This window comes from Mauremys reevesii, linkage group 4 (genome assembly GCF_016161935.1).
Source record: "Mauremys reevesii isolate NIE-2019 linkage group 4, ASM1616193v1, whole genome shotgun sequence".
In the NCBI taxonomy this organism is placed as follows: domain Eukaryota; kingdom Metazoa; phylum Chordata; order Testudines; family Geoemydidae; genus Mauremys; species Mauremys reevesii.
Genome location: NC_052626.1, coordinates 88616022 through 88638677, shown reverse-complemented (window position 1 = coordinate 88638677; position 22656 = coordinate 88616022). Strand labels below are relative to the sequence as shown.

At 40.1% G+C, this 22656-nt stretch overlaps 1 protein-coding gene across 2 annotated transcripts in view; it reads left to right on the top strand.

Annotated features, from left to right (window-relative positions):
* LGR4 (leucine rich repeat containing G protein-coupled receptor 4) overlaps window positions 1-22656 on the top strand; it is a 138996-nt gene that overhangs the window by 40814 nt on the left and 75526 nt on the right. For both annotated transcript variants that reach the window (XM_039537593.1, XM_039537591.1), the window contains exon 2: window positions 16418-16489. In XM_039537593.1, the coding sequence (XP_039393527.1) occupies window positions 16418-16489 (72 nt within the window). The remainder of the gene's footprint in view (window positions 1-16417; window positions 16490-22656) is intronic.

Here is a 22656-nt window from a genome sequence, read left to right as displayed (position 1 = left end):
AATGAGGGGGTTAGTTAAACAGAAATTAAAAGGTACAATGACTAAAGTGAAATCCCTGCAAGCTGCATGGATGCTTTTTAAAGAGACCATAATAGAGGTCCAACTTAAATGTATACCCCAAATTAAGAAACACAGTAAAAGAACTAAAAAAGAGCCACCGTGGCTTAACAACCATGTAAAAAAAAGCAGTGAGAGATAAAAAGGCATCTTGTAAAAAGTGGATGTCAAATCCTAGTGAGGTAAATAGAAAGGAGCATAAACACTGCCAAATTAAGTGTAAAAATGTAGTAAGAAAAGCCAAAGAGGAGTTTGAAGAACGGCTAGCCAAAAACTCAAAAAGTAATAACAAAATATTTAAGTACATCAGAAGCAGGAAGCCTGCTAAACAACCAGTGGGGCCCCTGGATTTTAGAGATACAAAAGGAGCGCTTGCAGACGATAGTCATTGCGGAGAAACTAAATGGATTCTTTGCTTCAGTCTTCATGGCTGAGGATGTTAGGGAGATTCCCAAGCCTGAGGAGGTTTTTGTAGGTGACAAATCTGAGGAACTGTCACAGATTGAAGTGTCACTAGAGGAGGTTTTGGAATTAATTGATAAACTCAACATTAACGAGTCACCGGGAGCAGATGGCATTCACCCAAGAGTTCTGAAAGAACTCAAATGTGAAGTTGCAGAGCTATTAACTATGGTTTGTAACCTGTCCTTTAAATCGGCTTCTGTACCCAATGACTGGACGATAGCAAATGTAACACCATATTTAAAAACGGTTCTAGAGGTGATCCAGGCAATTACAGACTGGTAAGTCTAACGTCGGCACCGGGCAAATTAGTTGAAACAATAGTAAAGAATAAAATTGTCTTACACTGGATTTCTCTTCCATAAGTCAATATGCTGTCCAGGTAGACACGGTGAGTGAGGTAATATTTTTTTTATTGGATCAACTTCTGTTGGGGAGAGAGACAAGCTTTCAAGCTACTCAAAGCTCTTCTTCAGGTCTCTTCAGAGCTCTCACCAACAGAAGTTGGTCCAATAAAATATATTACCTCACCAACCTTGTCTACCTGGAGAGCATGTTGACTTGCACTGGATTTCTCTTCCATGCTATGATCTGTGCCATCATTCAGTTGAATTTTTTTCTCAATTAATTCCACACCATATGTTAATGTAGAACATTAACAGTATTTGTGATTGCTTAATGGCTGGCATGCCGTGACTCAAATACTAATTCAAAATAAGTCTTTGGATACAAGTATTCTGTCAGATCTTGGTGATGGCTTGATTGGCACATAAATGCGGAACATTAGAGCTAGTTACTGTGTCTGAAAGAAAGCTAAGAGGACATGTTGGAAGAGAAACAGGATGGTGTGACATGGGAATGAGGAGAAGAAAAATAACTACTAACAAATAGTTAGTTACTGCTGTTGCAGGGACACACTTGTTTGGGAGGGGATAAAAAAAAACCCCAAGCATAGCCCCTTTGGAGCTATCCTAGTGGTAATGCTATGTGTAGGCCCTGATTCAGGAAAGCACTGAAGTCCCATTGAAGTCAGTGGAATTTAAGCATGCACTTTAATGCTTTGCTCAATATGATAGACTTCAGCATGTGCTTGAGGTATTGCTGAATTGTAGCATATATTGCTATATAGGAAACTTGTGTTCTGTTTCTTAGAGCTTCTTGAGAAGAGTGTCACAATCCCCCTAAAAAATTAGGACTTGCTACTGTTCTGAGAACTGGTGGGTTCTCTCTCAAAGTGTGTAAAACCCACGAGAGCACTCATGTGCCAAATGAGTCATGTCCACTGAGGAGGGGGTAGAAACTTGTTGCCTGTTGAATAGCTATCAGATTGTAACTTATGTCCATAGGTTCCAACATGGTGTTGCCATATCTGTGGATTGTGTATTAATTACGGTATATTGAATAAGAATTTTCAATTAACACTCTGAGGCGTGATAGGCTACAACAGGTTGTATTCAACCTGACAATTGTCCAAGCATTCCTCTGTTCCATCCTGCCCTCTTACTAAAACTTGCATTTCAGCCTTTTATAACCCAAAGCTAGTTAACCATCTACATTCATTGCTTGTGTGTCTGTAAAAGCCACATTCCGGGAGGTAGTTTGGTCTAGTGGATAGGACACTGAACAGGAGACCTAGGTTGTACTCCTCACTCTGCCACTGACCTACTGGGTGATGTTGGGCAAGTCGCTTCATCTCTCTGTGCTTCTATTTCCCCTCCCACCCTATGTCTGCCTCGTTCATTTAGACTATAAGTTCATCTAGGTAGGGAATGTCTCATTATGTGTTTGCACTGTCCTAGGCATCCAGAACTAATGTAACATATAAGTAGTCCCTGTGATCGCTAGAAAGATAGAAGTGCTTGAGAAGTGGCAAATGTATTTGCTGTTGTGGGACTGTAACAATGTGGTGGCCTAATATTTAATATGAATCATTTAGATAGTCACAGCAGATTTGGACGAAGGTTTAAATGTTTGGGTATTTCCTGTCTCACAGGTACTATGGAAAAGGAAATGTCCCAAGCATTCCAAAATGTTCCCATGAGTGAAAAATATGAATGAATCTCTGCATGTAAAGTGCTTATTGTCAATGTCAAGTGGAAAATGGATACCAAAAGAATGTTGTTGTTTTTTTTGTCTCTGTGCCAATGCTTAACATAACAGAGCTGTTTAAGTTTGCAGTTGATATTGAAAGAATTTATGGGGAGAATGTAAGTAAACTAAACCAAAAAACATGGAAATGTTGTCCATTATGCCTGTTTATCAGGGAAATTTAAGAGTATGAATTAAAACGGTTATCTTGTCAGAATATCTTTTTAAAATTTTTATTTGACTTTCTTGTTACAAAAGGGCAAGCAGTGTAATTCTTTAATAAATGTATTTGAAGTACCCCCTACAATATGGCCTCTCTTGCTGATCAGAGTAAAATACTATTTTAGTTTCTAAAATGCAAACCAACAAAGCCTTCTAAGTGCAAGTTTATGATGTAGAGCTCCCCTCACCTGATATTTCCTTGCCTCCTGTTCATGATTTTACCCATTGGGATTGGCATCCTTCTGTAGAATATGTCTGCAAGTTTGTTACACTACTGTGTTGCTTCACAGCCCATACAATTACAGTATACAATAGTAGCTTTAGAAGCGAAGTAATGTGACTCTCTAAGATAATTGTTGGCCTCTGTTATCTGGAAGATACCAAGTCTGCCTTTATTTTTTTTCCAACTCAGTGAATTTAAGGTTTGCAAACTTTGCTTTGTTGATGGTCCTAGAGGCTAACAGATCCTCTCTTTATGCACAGAACATGAATAAAGCACAACACAGTGTCAGTGGAAGCTTACTTATGCTGTCCCTATACCCTTCTGCTCCACTCTGGAGGGACAGATAGGGTAGTTCTAGGATTGAGATCTAGTTTGTACAGCACCTAGTACAACGGGGTCCTAGCCAATAACTAGGGATCTTAGTTGCTATGGTAATACAAATAATAAAAAAAGTTCACTTTGTCCTCTGCTAAGACTGCAGTTGATTGAAAGTTGTGGGTTCAGTAATGTGAACATTTCCTGCTAGGATTTGAACTGAGACCACAAGACCCGTTTCAGCTACCGTAGAGGTTTTGCTCATCATTCTTTAGAACCTGCAGAGACTCAGTATATTACAAAGATCTATAATGAGGTGTGCACACACAGATTTCATGCAAGAAACTTAAAATGTGGGAATGACTCTTTGTGTAATCTTAGTGGCCATTCTTTGTCTGCTGTGTAAAAAACCAAACAAACAGAAAACAACTTCCAATAATTAAAGTGAGAGACATGGTACTGTTTGTGGAACGTAGGTAATTTGGGGACCATGAGTGATATCCTCAAAGGGAGAGACATTTGAGAGTTATGTTGCTTACTGTTGTCCTTTCCTGGGCTGCATTCAAACCAGCGACCTAAAAGGGAAAGGTTTTGTATCCCCAGTACCAGCACAATACAGTCCCATATCTTTCTGATTTTAGTTAACCTGACAATATCAAAACACTGGCCAAGTCTACGCTAGAAAAATTATCCAAAAATTTCCCACCATTGGCAACATGGGTTGATCTCAATCAGCATTGGCAACATTGGACGCGCTAGTGTAGATGGGCTGCTAACTGTTCATATAATCATAGGACTGGAGGGGATCTTGAGAGGTCATCTAGTCCAGTCTCCTGCACTCATGGCAGGACTATGTATTATCTAGAATCCATCTCTGACAGGTGTTTGTCTAACCTGGTTTTAAAAATCTCCAGCAACCTCTCTATTTATTCCAGTGTTTAACCACCCTGACAGTTAGGAAGTTTTTCCTCATGTCCAACCTAAACTGCCCTTGTTGCAGTTTAAGATCATTGCTTCTTGCTCTATCCTCAGAGGATAAGAACAACAATTTTTCTTCCTCCTCCTTGTAACAACCTTTTATGTGCTTGAAAACAGTTATCTTGTCCCCTCTCTGTTTTCTCTTCTCCACACTAAACAAACCCAGTTTTTTCAATCTTCCCTCATAGGTCATGTTTTCTAGACCTTTAATCATTTTTGTTGCTCCTCTTCAGACTTTCTCCAATTTGTCCACATCCTTCCTGAAATGTGGCACCCAGAATGGGACACAATACTCCAGCTGAGGCCTAATCAGTGCAGAGTAGAAAGGAAGAATTACTACTTGTGTTTTGCTTACAACATTTATGCTAATGCATCACAGAATGAAGTTTGCTTTTTTTAATTCATATTTAGTTTGTAGTCCACTATGACCCCCAGACTCCTTTCTGGAGTACTCCTTCCTAGGCAGTCATTTCCCATTTTGTATGTGTACAACTGATTGTTCCTTCCTAAGTGGATACTTTGTATTAGGCCTTATTAAATTTCATCCTGTTTACTTCAGACCATTTCTCCAGTTTGTCCAGATCATTTTGAATTATAATCTTATTCTCCAAACACTTGCTACCCCTCCCAGCTTGGTATCGTCTGCAAACTTTATACGTGTACTTTCTATGCCATTATCTAAATAATTGATGAAGATATTGAACAGAATCAGACCTAGAACAGATGCCTACAGGACCCCATTTGATATGTCCTTCCAGCATGACTGTAGACCACTGATAACTATTCTCTGGGAACAGTTTTCCAACCAGTTACGCATGCACCTTGTAGTAGCTCCATCTAGAGTGTATTTCCCCAGTTTGTTTATGAGAAGGTCATGCGAGTCTGTATCAAAAGCCTTACTAAAGTCAAGATATACCACATCTACTGCTTCCTTCCAGATTGATTTAGAGCTGCACATAGCAAGGTTCTGTGACATGGTGTTTAAACACATTTGCAGCCTGTCTATACTAGGGGTCCCATAATTGCTGAAACAGCAGCAAATGTGGGGGATTTTTAGAGGCTGTCCCTTATGTAAGCATGCCTCTGGTAACAAAGATCCTGTCTTACCTAATGTTTTTTTGTACAATTAGGGGGACTTTATTCAAACGTAGATAACTCTGCCTAAGTTATTTTGTAAGTGTTATAATTAAATAATTCAGTGGCAGAGGGCCCAGACCTTGGAAAAGACTCAGTGGAGCCTACAATATTACATGCTATTATCTTTCAGCAAACAGGTTAAGCTTGCTCAGAGGGAGCATTTTACAGGGTTTTAAAGGTGCCTTGTTGAAACATGATGTTCTTCTTTCCTTCAATAGACACTTCCCCCTCCCCCACCTTCTTGAACTTCACAAAAGGTGGAGACAAGCTGGAGAGGTGAAAGGGAGAAGTTAGCCATTCATAAAGCATAAGGGGCTTTAAAGATTGGAGCCATTCTGGTTTCCTCTGTTAGTGCTGACTCTCTGGCTAGGATCCAGTTCTCCTTTTTCATCGCTGGGCATTTCATGTCTTCAGACTCCTGTGCATTCTTGCAAGCTGCAGTATTTGAAGTAAAGTAGCGTGTTTTTTAAATGCAGTGTAAAACTGTTGCAGTAAAGTATTTGTGCCACCTAGCTCAGTGCAGTCAATAATAGGCTATGATAAATCATTGTGAAGGAAAACATTGGGAACAGAAAGCACTAGAGCAGGGGCCCTGTGTGAAATTACTTCATGCAGAACTCCCCACCATACACCCACTCCCCCAGTGCTGAGTGAATGGGAAGATTCCTTCAGCTGGGATGTAATTTTCACTTGGGGGAGTGCTGGTCCAGGTTTGGATAATTTATCACAACCATAAATCTGCTGAATAGTGCCCACCAGTCCATTGAGGCCAGCATAATTTTCCCCTTAAAAGCCTGATATTTACAAGACCTTGTGCCCCATGAGGGTCTCCAAGCCCTAGTTCTGAACACACTCAGTTGCATCTCCAGATTCCAAATTAGCTGTATGTCCTCCTTGCTGTGTTTAGACCTTAAAAAATACCTGTCTTGCCCTTCACTTGCATTTGGGTAAGTTCAGAATTTAAAATGTACTTGGCTTCTTTCCCTCCCTCTTTGCTTAATGTAAATTCAGGAGTGAGGTGTAGCTGAATTAATGTGAACACATGCTGCAATTAAATGTTTAGGATACTTCTAACTAGTATCCTTATTAATTGCATCACTGTTAAATAATGCACAATATTGTCTAGTACAAAGGAAATGCACTCTTCTCTTTAAAGTAGGGCTCTCAAGCGATTAAAAAAATTAATAGTGATTAATTGCACGATTAATTGTGCTGTTAAACAATAATAGAATTTATTTAAGTATTTTTGGATGTTTTCTACATTTTCAAATATATTGATTTCAATTACAATACAGAATACAAAGTGTACAGTGCTCACTTTGTATTATTTTTTAATTAAAAATTTGCACTGTAAAAATGATAAACAAAAGAAATAGTATTTTTCAATTCACTTCATACAGGTACTGTAGTGCAATCTCTTTATCGTGAAAGTGCAACTTTCAAATGTAGGGGTTTTTTTTGGTTACATAACTGCACTGAAAAACAAAACGATATAAAACTTTAGAGTCTACAAGTCCACTCAGTCCTATTTCTTTGCTAAGACAAACCAGTTTGTTTACATTTACAGGTGATAATGCTGCCGCCTTCTTATTTACAATGTCACCTGAAAGTGAGAACAGGCATTGCCAAGGTATTTGCGTGCAAGATATACTAAACATTTGTATGCCGCTTCATGCTTCAGCCACCATTCCAGAGGACATGCTTCCATGTTGATGATACTCGTTTTAAAAAAAAAGTGTTAATTAAATTTGTGACTGAACTACTTGGGGAAGAATTGTATATCTCCTGGTCTGTTTTACCCGCATTCTGCCATATATTTTGTGTTACAACAGTCTCGCATATTGACCCAGCACATGTTTTTTGATTTAAAAACACTTTCACTGCAGATCTGACAAAACACAAAGGTACCAATGTGAGATTTCTAAAGGTAGCTACAGCACTGACCCAAGGTTGAAGACTCCGAAGTGCCTTCCAGAATCTGAGAGGGACGAAGTGTGGAGCATACTTTCAGGAGTCTTAAAAGAGCAACACTCCAATACAGAAATTACAGAACCTGAACCACTGAAAAAGAAAATCAACCTTCTGCTTTTGGTATCTGACTCAGATGATGAACATGAACATGTCAGTCCGCACTGCTTTGGATTGTTTTGAGCAGAACCCGTCATCAGCATGGACGCATGTAATCGGGAATGGTGGTTGAAGCATGAAGGGACATATGAATCTTTAGAGCAGTGGTCCCCAACATGGTGCCCACGGGCACCATGGCGCCTGCCGGGGCATTTATGTACATCCGCATATTGCCCAGCAGGGGAGAGAAGCCACGGCCCCGCGCCTGCCGGGGACAGAGAGCTCTGGGGCTGCAGGCTGCAGGTGCCGGCGTTCTCTGTCCCTGGCAGGCGCAGGGCTGCAGCTTCTCTCCGGCTTCTCTGAGGCTGCAGGCTGCGGGCACCAGTGTTCTCGGTCCCCGGCAGGCACAGGGCCTGCCTAGTGCCCAGCAGGGGAGAGAAGCCGGGGCCCCGTGCCTGCTGGGGACAGAGTACTCCAGGGCTGCAGGCTGCGGGCGCCGGCGTTCTCTGTCCCTGACAGGCACGGGGCTGCGGCTTCTCTCCAGCTTCTCTGGGACTTTAGGCTGCGGGCACTGGTGTTCTTTGTCCCCGGCCGGCACTGGGCCATGGCTTCTCTGTCTTTGAAGAGGACAGATTAATTTTTTGAGTTAATCACGAGTTAACTGCAATTAATCGACGGCCCTACTTTAAAGGCATGGATGTGACAGTGTTTTTTGTGATCATGTATATGTCATTCAATACTACACAGCTTCATGCAAGCTGTATCCTAATGCACTCTCTAGAGTGATGTAAGAATTGATTTCTCCCCCCCTCCCCACTTTCTTCCAAGTTGTATGTAGTCACAGGATAATTTGCATGTGGACATTTGAAATGTGAAACGTAATGATGACTCTGAGGCAATAGACGACAGGCAATTTAACAGTGAGGAGATTCTGTGAAGGTGCGGAGAGGAGGCTGATATTTGCTGAGCAGTTTGTCAGGCAATAGTAAGTCTCTGCAGGGTTTTTAGAAATGGTCTGGATCCTGAATGGAATGGGAATTGTTTTGAGGATGGGCATGATATGATTTTGCTTCAAGCTATATGTGAGGCATCAGGCCACTGTGTTTCTGCTCATCTTGGAGTCTGGGAAAGCTTGTCTTGGGGAGGCCATAGAGAAGAGAGCTGCAAGAGCCCTTATCAGAGCACAGGGAGGCACAGATGCAGCGGTGTGGGATGGCATGGACCCCTTATCCAAGGATTTTCTGATTACTTGCTGTCTATATTAACAGCCCAAATTGCTTTGAGAATGTGTATTTTTCACAAAGGCACTGTTATAAAGCTCACCTAGTGCAATATGTTGTCTCGCAAATCTAGGCTTTTGTTTCACTGCTGTGAGTTGCGTAGGCGAAGCTTAATTCTCAAGTCTCTTTATTCAGCACTGAGAGAGAGGATCCAAAGTTGCAGGATGCTAACTGCGTACAGTAAATGTGTTTGTTCTTTTCTCCCCATGGTAATTTAGCTAGTTGTATATCTATTTTAAATACAGGCAGATTTTCACAGCTGCTAATGTTCTAACTGATGAATGTTTAGACTTTTTAAAGTATATTTACATTCTCATAGCAAGTGCAAGGGGAGGGATGGCTTCATTAAAATTAATATTTAAACAAAACAACAAAGGCAATGTTCATACACAGTGTCAGGATATCCTGAAGGGAACATGCTGAAGCTGACTAAGGACAGAAAATGCTTAGTTATGCTTCAACTCCATTCTCTTCATTTCATATTCAGATGTGGCTTGTAAAAATCAGGTGTGAAGGAGACTGGACCTAACACAAACGGTTCAGGTAAAAGGATCTATGAGTTACACTGACAAATTCCAGGAATCTTAGTGTGCTGGCTTTGTTTTAACATCTGCTTAAAAGACATTATGAAAGAACAAAAAAGGGAGGGGAATAGGGTGGGGTCATGGAATTATAAATGAAATAGGAATTGTTACTATAAATGATTTTGTCTTCAGTCCCATGCTAAGTGTGTCTGGGAAAACTCTCACCAAACAAGCCTAGTTTCTGGGCGTGTCCCCAAAGGTCAAGCCAACCTTGATAGACCTCTGCGTGACTTACCGTGGATCACATTGCATCACAGCCCCGAGGAGAACGATGGCTTCTAGTCATCTCTATTTTGTAAATCTAGCTCTCTCATGCCATCCAAGATGACGTGAATCAGGCCTGACTTGGAATCCCAGACTCGAGTCATGCTCTAGCTGGCTGTGTGTTTCTGAAACCTGACCAAAATGCTGCATCTGAACTTCATCTGGAAAAATACTAGAAATGAAGGAAAGACTGGTGAGTGCCCAGAAGCACACAAACTGAATGAGTGAGGCATGCAACCTGACCTTCCTTGTTCAGGAGTTCGGCCCTGGTGGTGGCTGTGGCAGCAGCTGCACGAAGGAATGGGTACTCTCTTCTAGCAGTCACATCTGTCTTACATGAAAAGGTAGCACCAGTGATGTGATTTTTAAACCATTTCAGTTAAACTCGTACAAAATGCTGTATGGGTACTATCATGCAGGTTTAAACCTCACTTATTTTGGTTTAGCTTAAGTCAATTAGGAACAGGTTTAAACTAAACCAAAATGAGTCACTCTTAACCCAGAATGAACTGGTGCAAACGCCCATCTGGCGGGGTGGATAAAAATCAGTGTTTTTTGTTTGTTTGTTTTTTAATGGATTTTTTAAATTTAAATCAGATTTATTTTATTTATATTTTTTCTTTTTCTTAAAAATAAACCTGTTTGTATTAAGTTCAGATTTATTTTTAAACTATGTTAAGGCCTAAGCTTATTATAGTCTCTCAAAACATTTAAATTAAAAATAAATATGCCGAATTCATGAGCCTCTATCAAAAACATTGAGTTAAAGGCTGTTTTTCCGTATAAAGGACAAGTCTGAAGAAGAACATCTAACTTTTGAGGTCAAGCTTTATAAAGGTGACACAATAGATCATGTACTATAATACGGGCTTGTTTTGTTTTACTGTAAATGTTATATACTGTTTTGTGTGTTCGTTTAAATTCCAGTTCCCATCCTATGGAACTTGATGCAAATCATGAGCAAGAAGTTAATCACCTAGTAAAAAAGCTATACATATTAACTAATTTTACATTTTTAGTAAGAATCTGAAAATACTAAATTTTACTTAATTGCTTAAATAAATGTTATAGTTAGAGTGTACCTACCTAGGTAGCAAAAAGATGTACCAAATCTAGTATAAAGGCTCTATTAAATTGTAAACCAGCATTTTTAATGGTTATAACAACCAGTGAGAATGCACCTTTCTTTAGAACAGTGGTTTTCATTTGCGTATCCCTAAAAAATGTCAAGTGGCGGTGCGGACCCCTTTGGAAATCTTAGACATAGTTTGCAGACCGCCAGAGGTCCGAGAACCACAGGTTGAAAAAATTGATTAAAATTTATTATTTAAATCAAGGCTTTTCACTTGGTGGTATAAATCATGATTTAAATTGCCCTGATTTAAATCAGTTCGCTCTGCCATGTGGAATCTCCTAAGTAAGTTGATTTTAAAAACAGATTTAAGTTAAACCACTGCAATTTGTGTGTGCGGACAGGGTCTAAAGCTCATTGGGACAGCCAGCCTGTGGACTGGAATATGGCAGTAATGCTCAGCAGCACCAATGTCAAGTGTAGGGAAGAGCCAGCATGAGCAACCCTCACTCTTCCTGCACTCTTAAGGTGACCAGGCCTCCTAGTGAGGGAGGCCATTTTACCATTTCCAGGATACAGAGCCAGAGCATCACCTCTCTTCTCTACTTTCTCCCATCATAGAGCTGGTCCACTCCGGCAGGGGATTAAAGGGAATATTGCTTGCTCGCATGCTCTCTTTCTCATATGAGCCCCCAGGAAAGCCCAACTTGTGGGCTGGATGTGAATTAATTTTGATGTGTTGCTCTGCCATATTGCTCTCAATGGCTGATTATGCTGTTAACTGGTCTCAAGTTTAGTAAAAGAACAGTAACTTAAGATAAACCTCTCCAGACATTTATTTTCAACTCCGTATTTTTAGTATGCCATTTAAATTTAGCACAATTGATTTTTTAAAATGTTTTTTTTTAAAAAAAGGTTTTCAATGATGCACTGTTCGGGGGTGGGGGGAGGGGTGCTTATCTCTGCATGTAATAACTAGTCCCTGAATGAACTAAAGCATATTGCTGTACTTGTGCTGAAATGGGACATGGGACAACTGGTGCTGACGTGATCAGTTTAGTGTATGGTAGTAATTGTTAGTAAGTACATATCTCACTAGACAGCAGAGTTTAAGATAAAAATAACACTTTCTAATATTTTTTCTGGTATTTCCAGAATTGTCTTGTTTTGTTTTCTTTTTAGTCTAAAATTGTTAACGTACCATCGCCTGAGGCCCAGACCCTGTAAAATGTAGGCTATGGGGTCATTCCACAAGGTTTTCTTTGTAGGATCCAGATCTAAGTTGACATTTAGTCTTCGTTAAACATGCAGCCTCCTAGATTCTCTTTGGGTTGATTTGTTCCTTGCTGTTTGAGGAGTACAATATTTTAATATTATCGGAATAACAAGAAACCCTTGATTCAGTCTATTTTCCATTTGTTTATGCTTCCAATTGTCTGGCATTACTTCAGCACTAATTTTTGTGGTGTTGATACCTTTGTTGCAGCTTTCCCACAAGAGTAAGTAATTTTAAATAATTTCCTTGCTAATTAAAAGAGCATTAGCAAGTGTGACTCTTCTGACTTCAATAGTATGGATTCTACTTGCAGCATAGATATTGATGTTACAAATATTGCTTGTGAATTCTTGCTTTTAAACTCAGTGACTTATTTCCATATAAGCAGATAAAAACATCTCTTGACTGCAGTGTATACACAGTGTCCTTTTTTGCTGCAGAAAATTTTTCTTCTGTAACTAAAATTCTGTTGACTTTGTATTCATTTGGGAGATAAAACTTCGTCCTATTTTTCCTCTCCAAAATGTTATTAATTGCTTTTATATGTTGATATCTGTGTTTCAGCATTGTTCTTCTGGTGTAAAGGATTTGGAGTACTCACCAGAAATCTAATCTTTTAAGGAACTGGTTATACCATGTTCATGAGCAAAACTAAGATGGCGCATGTAAGACAGAAGTAAATTCCAATATGACAATGCTCATATTAGCAACTTGAAAATGCAGTGGAACTCTGTGGAGTAAAATCAATTGTTTTTCCACAGAACAGCTTTGCTCTGACTGGAGATTCACTCCATAATATAGGAACAGAAGTTTCCATATTATAATGTGTGAAAACAATCTGAGACTTCATGCTTTGCTATGAATGGAGTTTCATTAAAAGTAGGCTTCAGTATATAACATTTCTTGGGGGTTTGGTGGAAAAAAGTACTAGTGTTTCAATCCCAATAGTTATTGACTCAGTTGGAGTAATGAGTTCTTTCTTGACACTTCTGAAAATCAAGCCCTTACAGCTGTAATAATTTTCATTCTGTCCTCTGCTTTGTTGAGACTATTGCTTTCAACTGGATACGGTATCCTGTTCCTATCCTAAACTGTTTAGTGTTGCCATGTGCTGTTAAACAGCTGTCACATTTTACCCCAGAAGTGGCTGTATTCAAATCATGAATGAAATGATGTGTGTGTCTGTCTGTCTGTATATGAAGGGCATTCGGATAATATGCACTATATAAACATTTTTACTACCATCCCAGATTATGAAACTATTAATAATTTAAAGAGCTATGTTGCATGGATATTCTATTAGGAGACACTACCAAAATAACATTAATTGTGGTGTTCTTGTATAACTTACTATACCTTTGTGATTCCTCCAGGTCTCCCCTCCACCCCCTTTTTCTTTTGCCTAATTCATAAATGCTTATTTAGTTAAGCACTGGAAGGGGATGTGGAGTCATCTGGAAAAGGAATGGCCTAGCCTGGGTGTGTGAAATGCATGCATTCATGACAATTTGAAAAATGCAGGGGAGGAGTAGAGTAAAAGTTGCAGCCTCCTGTGGAGCAAACAGCTGACAATTCCTGTATCTGATACTTTTATTTACTTTTCTACACAAGAAGAAAAATCTCCACCCACAGCAACTGCAACATCCCATGGTACCCAAGCTGTTGCTGAGATACAAAGCACCTTTATAAATATTCAGACTGTAGAACTCATCAATAAAGCACCTCTCATTTGACTCCATGAATTTAATGAGGGAGTCTGGACTGTGGACTGTGACACGTTTTAGTCACTTTCACAGCTAGGTTTGTGTTGCATCTTATTCTGGTCTCCAGTATTCTTGATTTACATCAGTGTAATTCCATCAGTTGCAATGGGGTAATTCCTGATTTGCCCAGGTGAAATCAGAACTGGGCAAACATCTTGGTGAAAGAGGCAATTGCCAGTAAACACGACATTGCTGAGTGTATATTAGAATTATTTGCTACCATTTTGCTAGTGCTCTGTGCACACGTGTGTGGAAGTTAAGGAGCAGGGGAGCAGCAAACCAGTGACTAGTTATCTATCCATTGGATGAGGAAAGAAAGCCTGATCTAAATTCCATCAAGTGCCAGCTTGGTCTCTTTGTGGCAAAAAATAGGATAGTTTTTCAGCAACCAATATTAGCCTTGTAACATACTTGGATGTTGGTATAAATAGAGCTACTTTTTTCTTTATGAACTATGACTAGATGTTGTGGCCTGACAGTTGCAGGAATAACATGGACATTACTTGTAGTGTTTTCAGGAAAAAGCTACTTGGTATATTGAGGGTATATTTTAATGTACATTATATGGAAGCTGACAAGTTTTCAGCTCCTTTTCTGGCACAAGGCAGGGCACAAGCATCTTGGAGGTTTATTCCCTCAGGAAATGACCTTTGTGACTGTCAGCCCTCAGAGGATCTGGAGACTTCCTTTGCTCCTTTGGAGCCTGCACCTGTTAAAGTTAGTGCCAAGTCTCCTATTGAGGAAAAACAGTGAAAGATTTGGTCCTTGCCATGGAAACTGCTTTTGATTCTTCAGCAGAATACTTTTGCTGCTACGAAATGGCTGATAGGTGTGGCACAAATCCCTTTTCTCTAGGGTGGTATCTGAGTGAACTCAGCTCAGCTCAGTTGTTTTATTTCCAGAAGTAGTGACTCTGCTTTTCAGGTGGAGAGTTTCAAAAGTAATGATGGTGCAGGCTATAAACACATGCTTGTAGAATTCCACAACTGGTCATGGCCTGTAGTTCTTGCTCCCTGGCTGATGAGCCCTTCAACTTCTGGCTTTGTCAGTGTTTTCTGGTTTTATTCCATCATAGGATTCTGCAGCAGAACAAATGCTCATCTGGACAGGCTGGACTTTTATGGAGCCAGGATCTCAAACTAAACAGGTCTAGCATGGATATAGAAGATCGTGGCTATTTTTTTTTCTGACTAGAGCCCTTTGGTACCAAACACTAGCACCAAATAAATACCATTCCCAATGGTTGAAATAACAGACTATCCTCTGGTCTGGTTTTAATTGCAAACAGGGTGTGTGGAATGACAAGAAAAAATAAATGACATCCATGTGTTTATCAGCTAAAGGAGAGATGTACTTGTGTGTGTATTGCTGATATGAGAGGCACCTCTGTCTGTACTCAGATGCAGGAACATCTGGTGGTTGTAGGCCACCTATCTTCCACACATTTTCTGGAAATAAGGTGTCTAACTTGCGTTGTTTAGGTGATAGGTGTTGCTGTGCATTCCATAAGGAATGAAAGTTTTCTCAAGCTTGATGCCAGAAGCTTTGATTTGGAAGACCAATGAGGCAAGGGAGATTGGAAGAACTTTGCAGCCATGGTATTAAGTCTTTTTTAAACTTTTTTTAAAATTAAAATTAAAGGGCAGCAAAAGCAGGAAGTAAAAAATAAAAAGGTTAAATAATAAAAATTTAATTTGGCAGCTGTTAGTTTAAACTAATACTTGTCAAATCAAATTCTTGATTCTGGCCCTGTTCTCTTGCATTTACTCAGATTGAGTAGTACTTTCCTTCACGAGTAGTCCCACTGATTTCATGATAGGTATGCAACTAATTTTTTTTTCCTATTCGCTCCACTACTCATGGAGCAAAGTTCTACTGAATGTGAGTCAAAGGCGGTGTTTAGTTTGCCACTTACTGCCAATATAAAAACAAGAAAAGAATTGGCCTGCATACCTATCATGTAAGCACTCGCTGCTTGCATGCATGTGCTCATGGGCTAAAAATGAATTATACTTAAATCTATTACCTCAAGGACTTTTATAGGTTTTGCAGAAAATATGACTGCGGTAGAGCTGGGGCATGTTCCTACTATTCTTGTCAGCTGCTCCAAAAGCCACAGTTGCCTGAAGGTCTTTATTTTATCAAGTCTCTGTGCATGTATTTATTTATTTAAAAAAAAACACAGACATTATGGTATGAATATTTGAACACTGGGTGGTCACATTTTTTATAGGCGGTGGTTTCAGAGCAGTTTTAGTTACATGCATCAAGACGTGTGTGTGTGTGTGTGTGTGTGTGTGTGTGTGTGTAAAAAGAGTCAAAAAATCAGGACTGAAGAAAATAAGTTTCTAATAGGCTTTCCCTTCCTCTCTTTTGTAACTTCAAGATATATTTTTTTTCCCTTCTGGTTATCAGAAGAAAGCCTTTGGTATCAATCTTTCATGATGCTCTATATTTTTAGATCACCACGTTGTGAAAGTTTAGCCTGCAAACTCCTAGAGATACCACAACATTACACTGGAAAAAGCTTTTTCTGTTATCCCAGCAGCTGATCTATTTAAATTTACTTCATGTTCTAAATTGGAACATTGCTTATCATTTGACCCATTTGTGTTTTCTTCTTTCCCAGGGATATCAGTATGAACAACATCACAAAGCTACCAGAGGATGCATTTAAGAACTTTCCTTATCTTGAAGAGCTGTAAGTATTTCACATGTGAAGTCAGGGCTGTTTTTACAGTACTGTGGGGTGGTTGTGCTGTTCACCTGAAAATGGGTGGGAAAGCAAATTGTGGTGTTAGGATGAGCTGTGAAACAGAGTGAACAATTATACCTTTAAAAAAAGACTTATATATGTTTGGAAGCCAGAGTGGTTAATGCTACTTATGAGAGACTTTTTAGGGTAATTATTTTAATCATGACTACAGTGGTGCTACATACTAATTATAGTGTTGTTATAAGATAACATAGGAACAGTGTAATTGCCATTGTTTCCAGTGGAGTTACAGTATAGTTATTGCACAGCTTCCATAAATACATTGTTTCAGTTACTGTGCAGTTAACTCCCATCACTCCTATAGGTGGCAGAGGCAGCATGGTGTAGGTCAGGATGTATTTGAAAAGAAATAGAGGCCTCGTGTTTACAGCTTCTTTTTTATAATTCTTAATTTTAGCAGTGCATCTTCCCTTGTCCTGTCTGTCCCTCTCCTCCCTCATCGCTCAGCTACCTCACATGCGGCCTCATCATTAGGCCCCAGTTCAATAAGGCTCTTAAGCATGAGCCTAACTTTATGCACATCAGTATTCCTGTTGACTTGAATGGGACTATTCACTTGCGGAAGTACTCTGCTGAATTGGGGCTTTAATTCAGAAGTCTGAGCAGCAGCTGAAGCACCCTGTAAAAATGAAACAAAAAAGTAATGATGTAGATTCTATTTTAAAGGTCTGAATATTTCTAATTCTTTTATGTTTCAACAGGGAGAGGGACAAGTCTTTATCTTAGTCAGAATTACCACTTCATTAACAGTAATAAATTGCACTTAGCCAGTCTGTGTCTTGGTTTCTCCATCTGTGAAAGGGGAATTATGCTACCGACCTTTTTGCAAAGAGCTTTGAGGTGTTCTAATAAAAAACAATATACAAGTGAAATTTCTATTGTCCCGTTGAACAGGAGTTGCTTAATAATTTCAGTCTTTAAAAGTGCTTTGAGATGATAAATGTTGTTAACCTTGTCTGCGGTTTTGTCTAGACTGGGAAAGGAAATTGGATTTCAAAATGTGTTAACTAAAATCCCCTTGGTTAAAATGTTTTAAACACATTTTTCAAACACAACTCATTTTCCCCATTTAGAAAAAGGCTTTGTGAGGTAAGGAAGCATTATCCTTACTTCACAGATGAGGAAAGTAAGGCATACAGAGGAAAAGCCATTTGTACAAGGACATATAACACAGTGAGTCAGTAGCAGAGCTAGGAAAAGAATATAGCTCCTTTGGCTCCCAGTGTCCTACTCCAACTGTTTTATCACGTGTTTTCCCTGGTAGGACTGAGACATTGTGCAAAAATGTGGAGATGGTGATACAGTGCATTTTGATATGACTGTAAAAGTACATGTGACCCCAAGGTGTGTCTTGTACGTGATTCTGGTTCAGGTCAAAAGGCCTGTGAAGCAAAGATGAGTTTATTCATCCCAGGCTAACTGTAAATGAGATTCCTTATGTTAATGTACTCAGAAAGAACTGTCCTCTCCCACCAGGCTCTGGACACCCCTACATCAATAAAAACTAGAACTGTTTAGTGAAGTAATATAGTTGCTTTCAAGATTCCAGACAGTGTTCTCTCCCACACTGTAACTTTAAAAATGTAGCAGTGCTACACTGAAAATGGAACAATTTAAGAAAAGTTTGTGCCATGGCATGAGGTGCTGACTACATGCAAAATTACAGGGTTAGGAAGGCTCAGCTGGCTCAGCTGAGGATTTAGATTGTCTGACCCCTCCCTAAGTGCTTTATAATAGATGCAAATGTGTTTCTGGGTTTTGTATGTTTAAGTTTCCACTAGATCTTATTTGTTTTGTTTTCTGTCCAGAGTTCTTTCTCAAATTCTTCACCCGTTCATATTTCACACTAAATTTAAAAACCAAAAAACCCACCTTCACACAGACTGTGGGATCCTTCAGTTTTTCCCTATAAGTAATGAAGCAATAAAACCTAACTGGGTGGGTGTGCACTTCATTATGTAATCTCCATAAACCTGGGGTGTGTCATGAAGTATGGAGACAAAAAGGCAGAGCCTTCAGCCACTGTATACGTGGGCTTTATTGCACAAGAACCATACTCTACAATGTAGCTCATTGCAAACTGTAATGCTGGAATTTGGGAGGGAAAAAACAATCAGGCCTGGCTTTAAACTAGGCTGTAGTTCTGAACATCTGGATGTTTTAAATCTTTGCTAGCATGGTTATTTGATGTGTCAAAATAACTAAAAAAAAATTAGAATAAAATTGGTATTTGTCAAACATTATTTCTGACACATTCAAGTCTTTGTTGCAAAAGAAACAATCCTAGAGTCCTTTTTATGTGCGAGTCACGTAGGCCCAAGAGCTGAGGGTTGTTTTTTGTTTGTTTTGTTTTTTGTTTAAGGCTATTCCATTCCTTGCTTTGGATGGCAATGGGGCAGGGGAGATATGCACCCCTACTACACAAGCAGCCATCATTTTAGCTATATCACCACTCTGTGTCTGTCCCAAAAAGCACCATTACTGTACCGTGGGAATCAGGAGTGCAGCATCTGAAATCCCCAGAAGCACTGAAACTAAAACATACCCAACCTACTCAGTCTAAACTATCATTGATACAAGAAGACTCCACCCAAGCAAAAAAGCCCCAAGGTGATCAACGCCGAACAGGCAATGGCTGCATATTCTGCATCTCTCAGATGCCACAGTGACTGGTAGAATTGCGTCAGCTGACAATCAGTTACCTTAGACTTGTACAGGTGAATGCAAGGTTGTTGTTACTGTGAGAATCATCCATGAACTGATCACAAGGCTCCTGACCTGGCATGTATCATAAAAATTGGGTTTGATGATGAAGCCAGACCAGCACAAATCCAGCTAGTCTCTGTAAGATACCTAATACATCATGGGTTTAGAGTGGCCAAGAGTGGAGGCTGTGAGATCATAATCTCATCCAGTTTACAATAACAAGCAAGATTCTATCCCCAAAATAAAATATTTGAGTCTGTTCAGCTGGAATGTGAATGCAGTGACAACAAATCATGAAGACTCTTCTAACATATATCAGACTTACTCATTTGACAAGAATTTAGCCACATTGCTAGAAGAATTAGTCAAGCTTCAACTGAACCTCATGTCTCAGTCCAGAGATTCATTGTCCTGGGAAATTTCAAATTCCATGTTAGAAAAATAATCTGACATCATAGCCCAAGATATGCTATGAGCCATGACAGAGCAGGGTTTTGTCCAGGCTATCTCAGACTGCACGTGCAGCTAGATGCATGCCTGAGCTAGAACTTAGAAGCACTGACAGCATACCACGTTCCTGGAAGGGCCACCACCAGCACTTCTCAAGAGTGTTTAAAGGGACCAATTCTTGCCCCTTCAATGAACCGATTTGCCCCACAGAACCACCTGGACATTTTCTGTGACCGGAAGATCTTGAAAGGGACAAGCGCCTCATCTAATAAATGTAGATGTTGATGAATTACTGAAATATTAACCAACTGCTGACTGAAACCCATCAATGAACTAGCCCCAAAATAACCGCTTGTCTTGCAGGCCCCTGTGGTTCTCTCAGGAGCTATGAAAAATGAATCAAGAAAGCAGCTTACAGGAGTACCAATGGCACAAAATATGTTCCACACCAGTCCATATAGTGTGAGGCCCACCTGTAGGCAAATGCTGTAAGCCATAAAAGATTCTTTATTTCATACGCAGTTGTGCTAGCCAATAATGGCCAGCTGAACTGATCTGTGCAGGCCACTCCAAGTGCAGCTCACTGTGGAAAAGAGGTCCACTTCAAAAACGAAACCAGCAAGATCTTAGGGAGCCTTGTTGAACAAAAGCTGAACAGTTACCCTGTGGGACTCCTTGCCAGAGGAGAAGAGGCAGAGGCAAAGCCTGATGAGATGTAGGTGTGAGATGCACCGTTTCGTCGATAACTCAGTACTTAGGAATGACCCCCTTAAAACTGACCCAAAAATCCACCTTTGCACCTCCTCGTGGACAGGAATGGTGAGGAACACCTCTTTTTTGATATGGATATTAATTCTTTTGATCTGAAAGGTGCTTCATAAATACTTTAAATAGCTAATGAGCAGGACCCCATTGTGCCAGATAAATCTAAACAAAAGGATATATTTTTTTAGCTCCTCAGCTTGCCGCCCCCCCCCCCCCCCGCCATTTGAAGATGTTTGGAGCAGGAGGACCGAGTGGCCATCTTGGAGAGTGGAAGATTTTCATGAGCACTAGTGACACAACAGGCCACAGCACTGTCCCAGAGGAAGTAGAGTGAGGCATGCAGGAGGCAACAACTGCACTTCTGCAGAGTGTGGGGTCCCTAGATGGCAGGTAATCCCCCATCTGTGCAGCTCCTAAGCCATGCAGGAATGGAAGTCTACTCTAATGGGTCTTAGGAGCTCTGGATGGCAGCTGCTACCTCCTGCTACACAGCTCCTAAATCATACAGGAATAGACCACCACTATTACAGGGTTTACCTTAATAGCTCTTCATGCAGGAGACTTCCCCTGCAAATATCCTCCTGGTGGGGGGTGGGGCTGCTTTTCCAAAAAGACAGGCCTTGCCTGCTGCTGCTCCCTTCTGCTTCCTCAGTTTTGCAACATCTCGGTTTATCCTACCATCTCATAATCTAGTAACATTGCCAAATAATGCCACAGAATTTTATGATGCATAAACGGAGGCAAATAGAAGCATAATTTAGGACCCTGAGCCGTGCTGGGGGATAACAAAAGGAGTAAGGTTGATTTGAAGCAACTATTTTCGTTACGTTAGGGAGGTGGATAGTTTGAGGGCCTGTCAGATTTTAAACAGGATCCTTTTTCAAATGCTAACATGAATATTAACAAAATGTAAAGAAGATGTTTAGTGCTAGATATGTAAAAGCTTATCTCCTAATTAAAGGTGCAGTCAACATCACTAAGTATCTAATCTTCAAGCCCAGTTCGGTAGTATTTGATGATTAAATGACATCCTACCTGCAAATAATTGCAAGTATAAATAGGATAGGCCCAACTAATTCTCAGCTGAAAATCAGGCTCTGGTTGTATGTGCGGTGCGTGCTGTTGTTCTCACACCCCCATACACTTACTGCTGAGAAGTTCACAGTGCACTTATCATACGCCTTTAGGATTCTTGCAATATTTATAAATGTTGTTGTAAAACTTCTCCATCTTGCTGTAACTGATACTCATCTGGAAGTCATTTGCAAGTGACTGAAACTGTAGCGGTCAAAGTCGCTGAGGAGCAGACCACCAAGGCTTTTGCCACAGCAGTTAATGAGGTATATTCTCTACAGAATGTTAACATTAACATGCTACATCCCTGAACTTGATATGGAAACTTAAAATCCTGGAAGAATTTGGCTGCAGTTTGCTAACCACACCTATAAAGTATTTATAGATGGCTACAAGAGAAATGCAGCTAGATACTACAGTGTTTTTGAAAAGCATAAACCATTTGCTAATATGAATTCTTAACTGAAAAATCTGGCGTAATGATGTCCCGATGCATTTCTAAGTGATTTGTTAGTGCCTTCTGATATTTAACCCCCTCTTTACAGTGGTATTCAGGGTTTTAGCCATGTGATTTCCACTGCCTTACTTACCAAATTAACACAAATACTCTAACCCATCAGTTCTTCTTCAAGTTATTGCTTATATCAATTCCAGTTAAGTGCATGCGCCACATGCATGGAAGTTGGAAACTTTTTCTTTAGCAGCTCCGATATGATGTTCTATATAAGACCCTGCTGGCGACCCTTCAGTGCCTTCTTACGCCCGACCCTACTGGCGACCCTTCAGTTCCTTCTTAGTGGTGGTTGTTGGAACAGTGGTCTCTTGTTTCTCAAGTGCTCCACTAATCCCTAGCTTTCTCTTAGTAGTTACTTTTGTTAGTTAATTATTGATAGTTATCTTAGTTTCAGAGTAGCAGCCGTGTTAGTCTGCATCTGCAAAAAGAACAGGAGTACTTGTGGCACCGTAGAGACTTAGTGTTAAGTGTTACTGTAGTGTTAAGTGTAGTTTAGTAGTTGAGGGCAGTTTCGCATTCACCGACTGCCCTGCGGGGCCCTGGGGCATCAAACCTTGCACTTCTTGCAACAAGCCCATGCCTA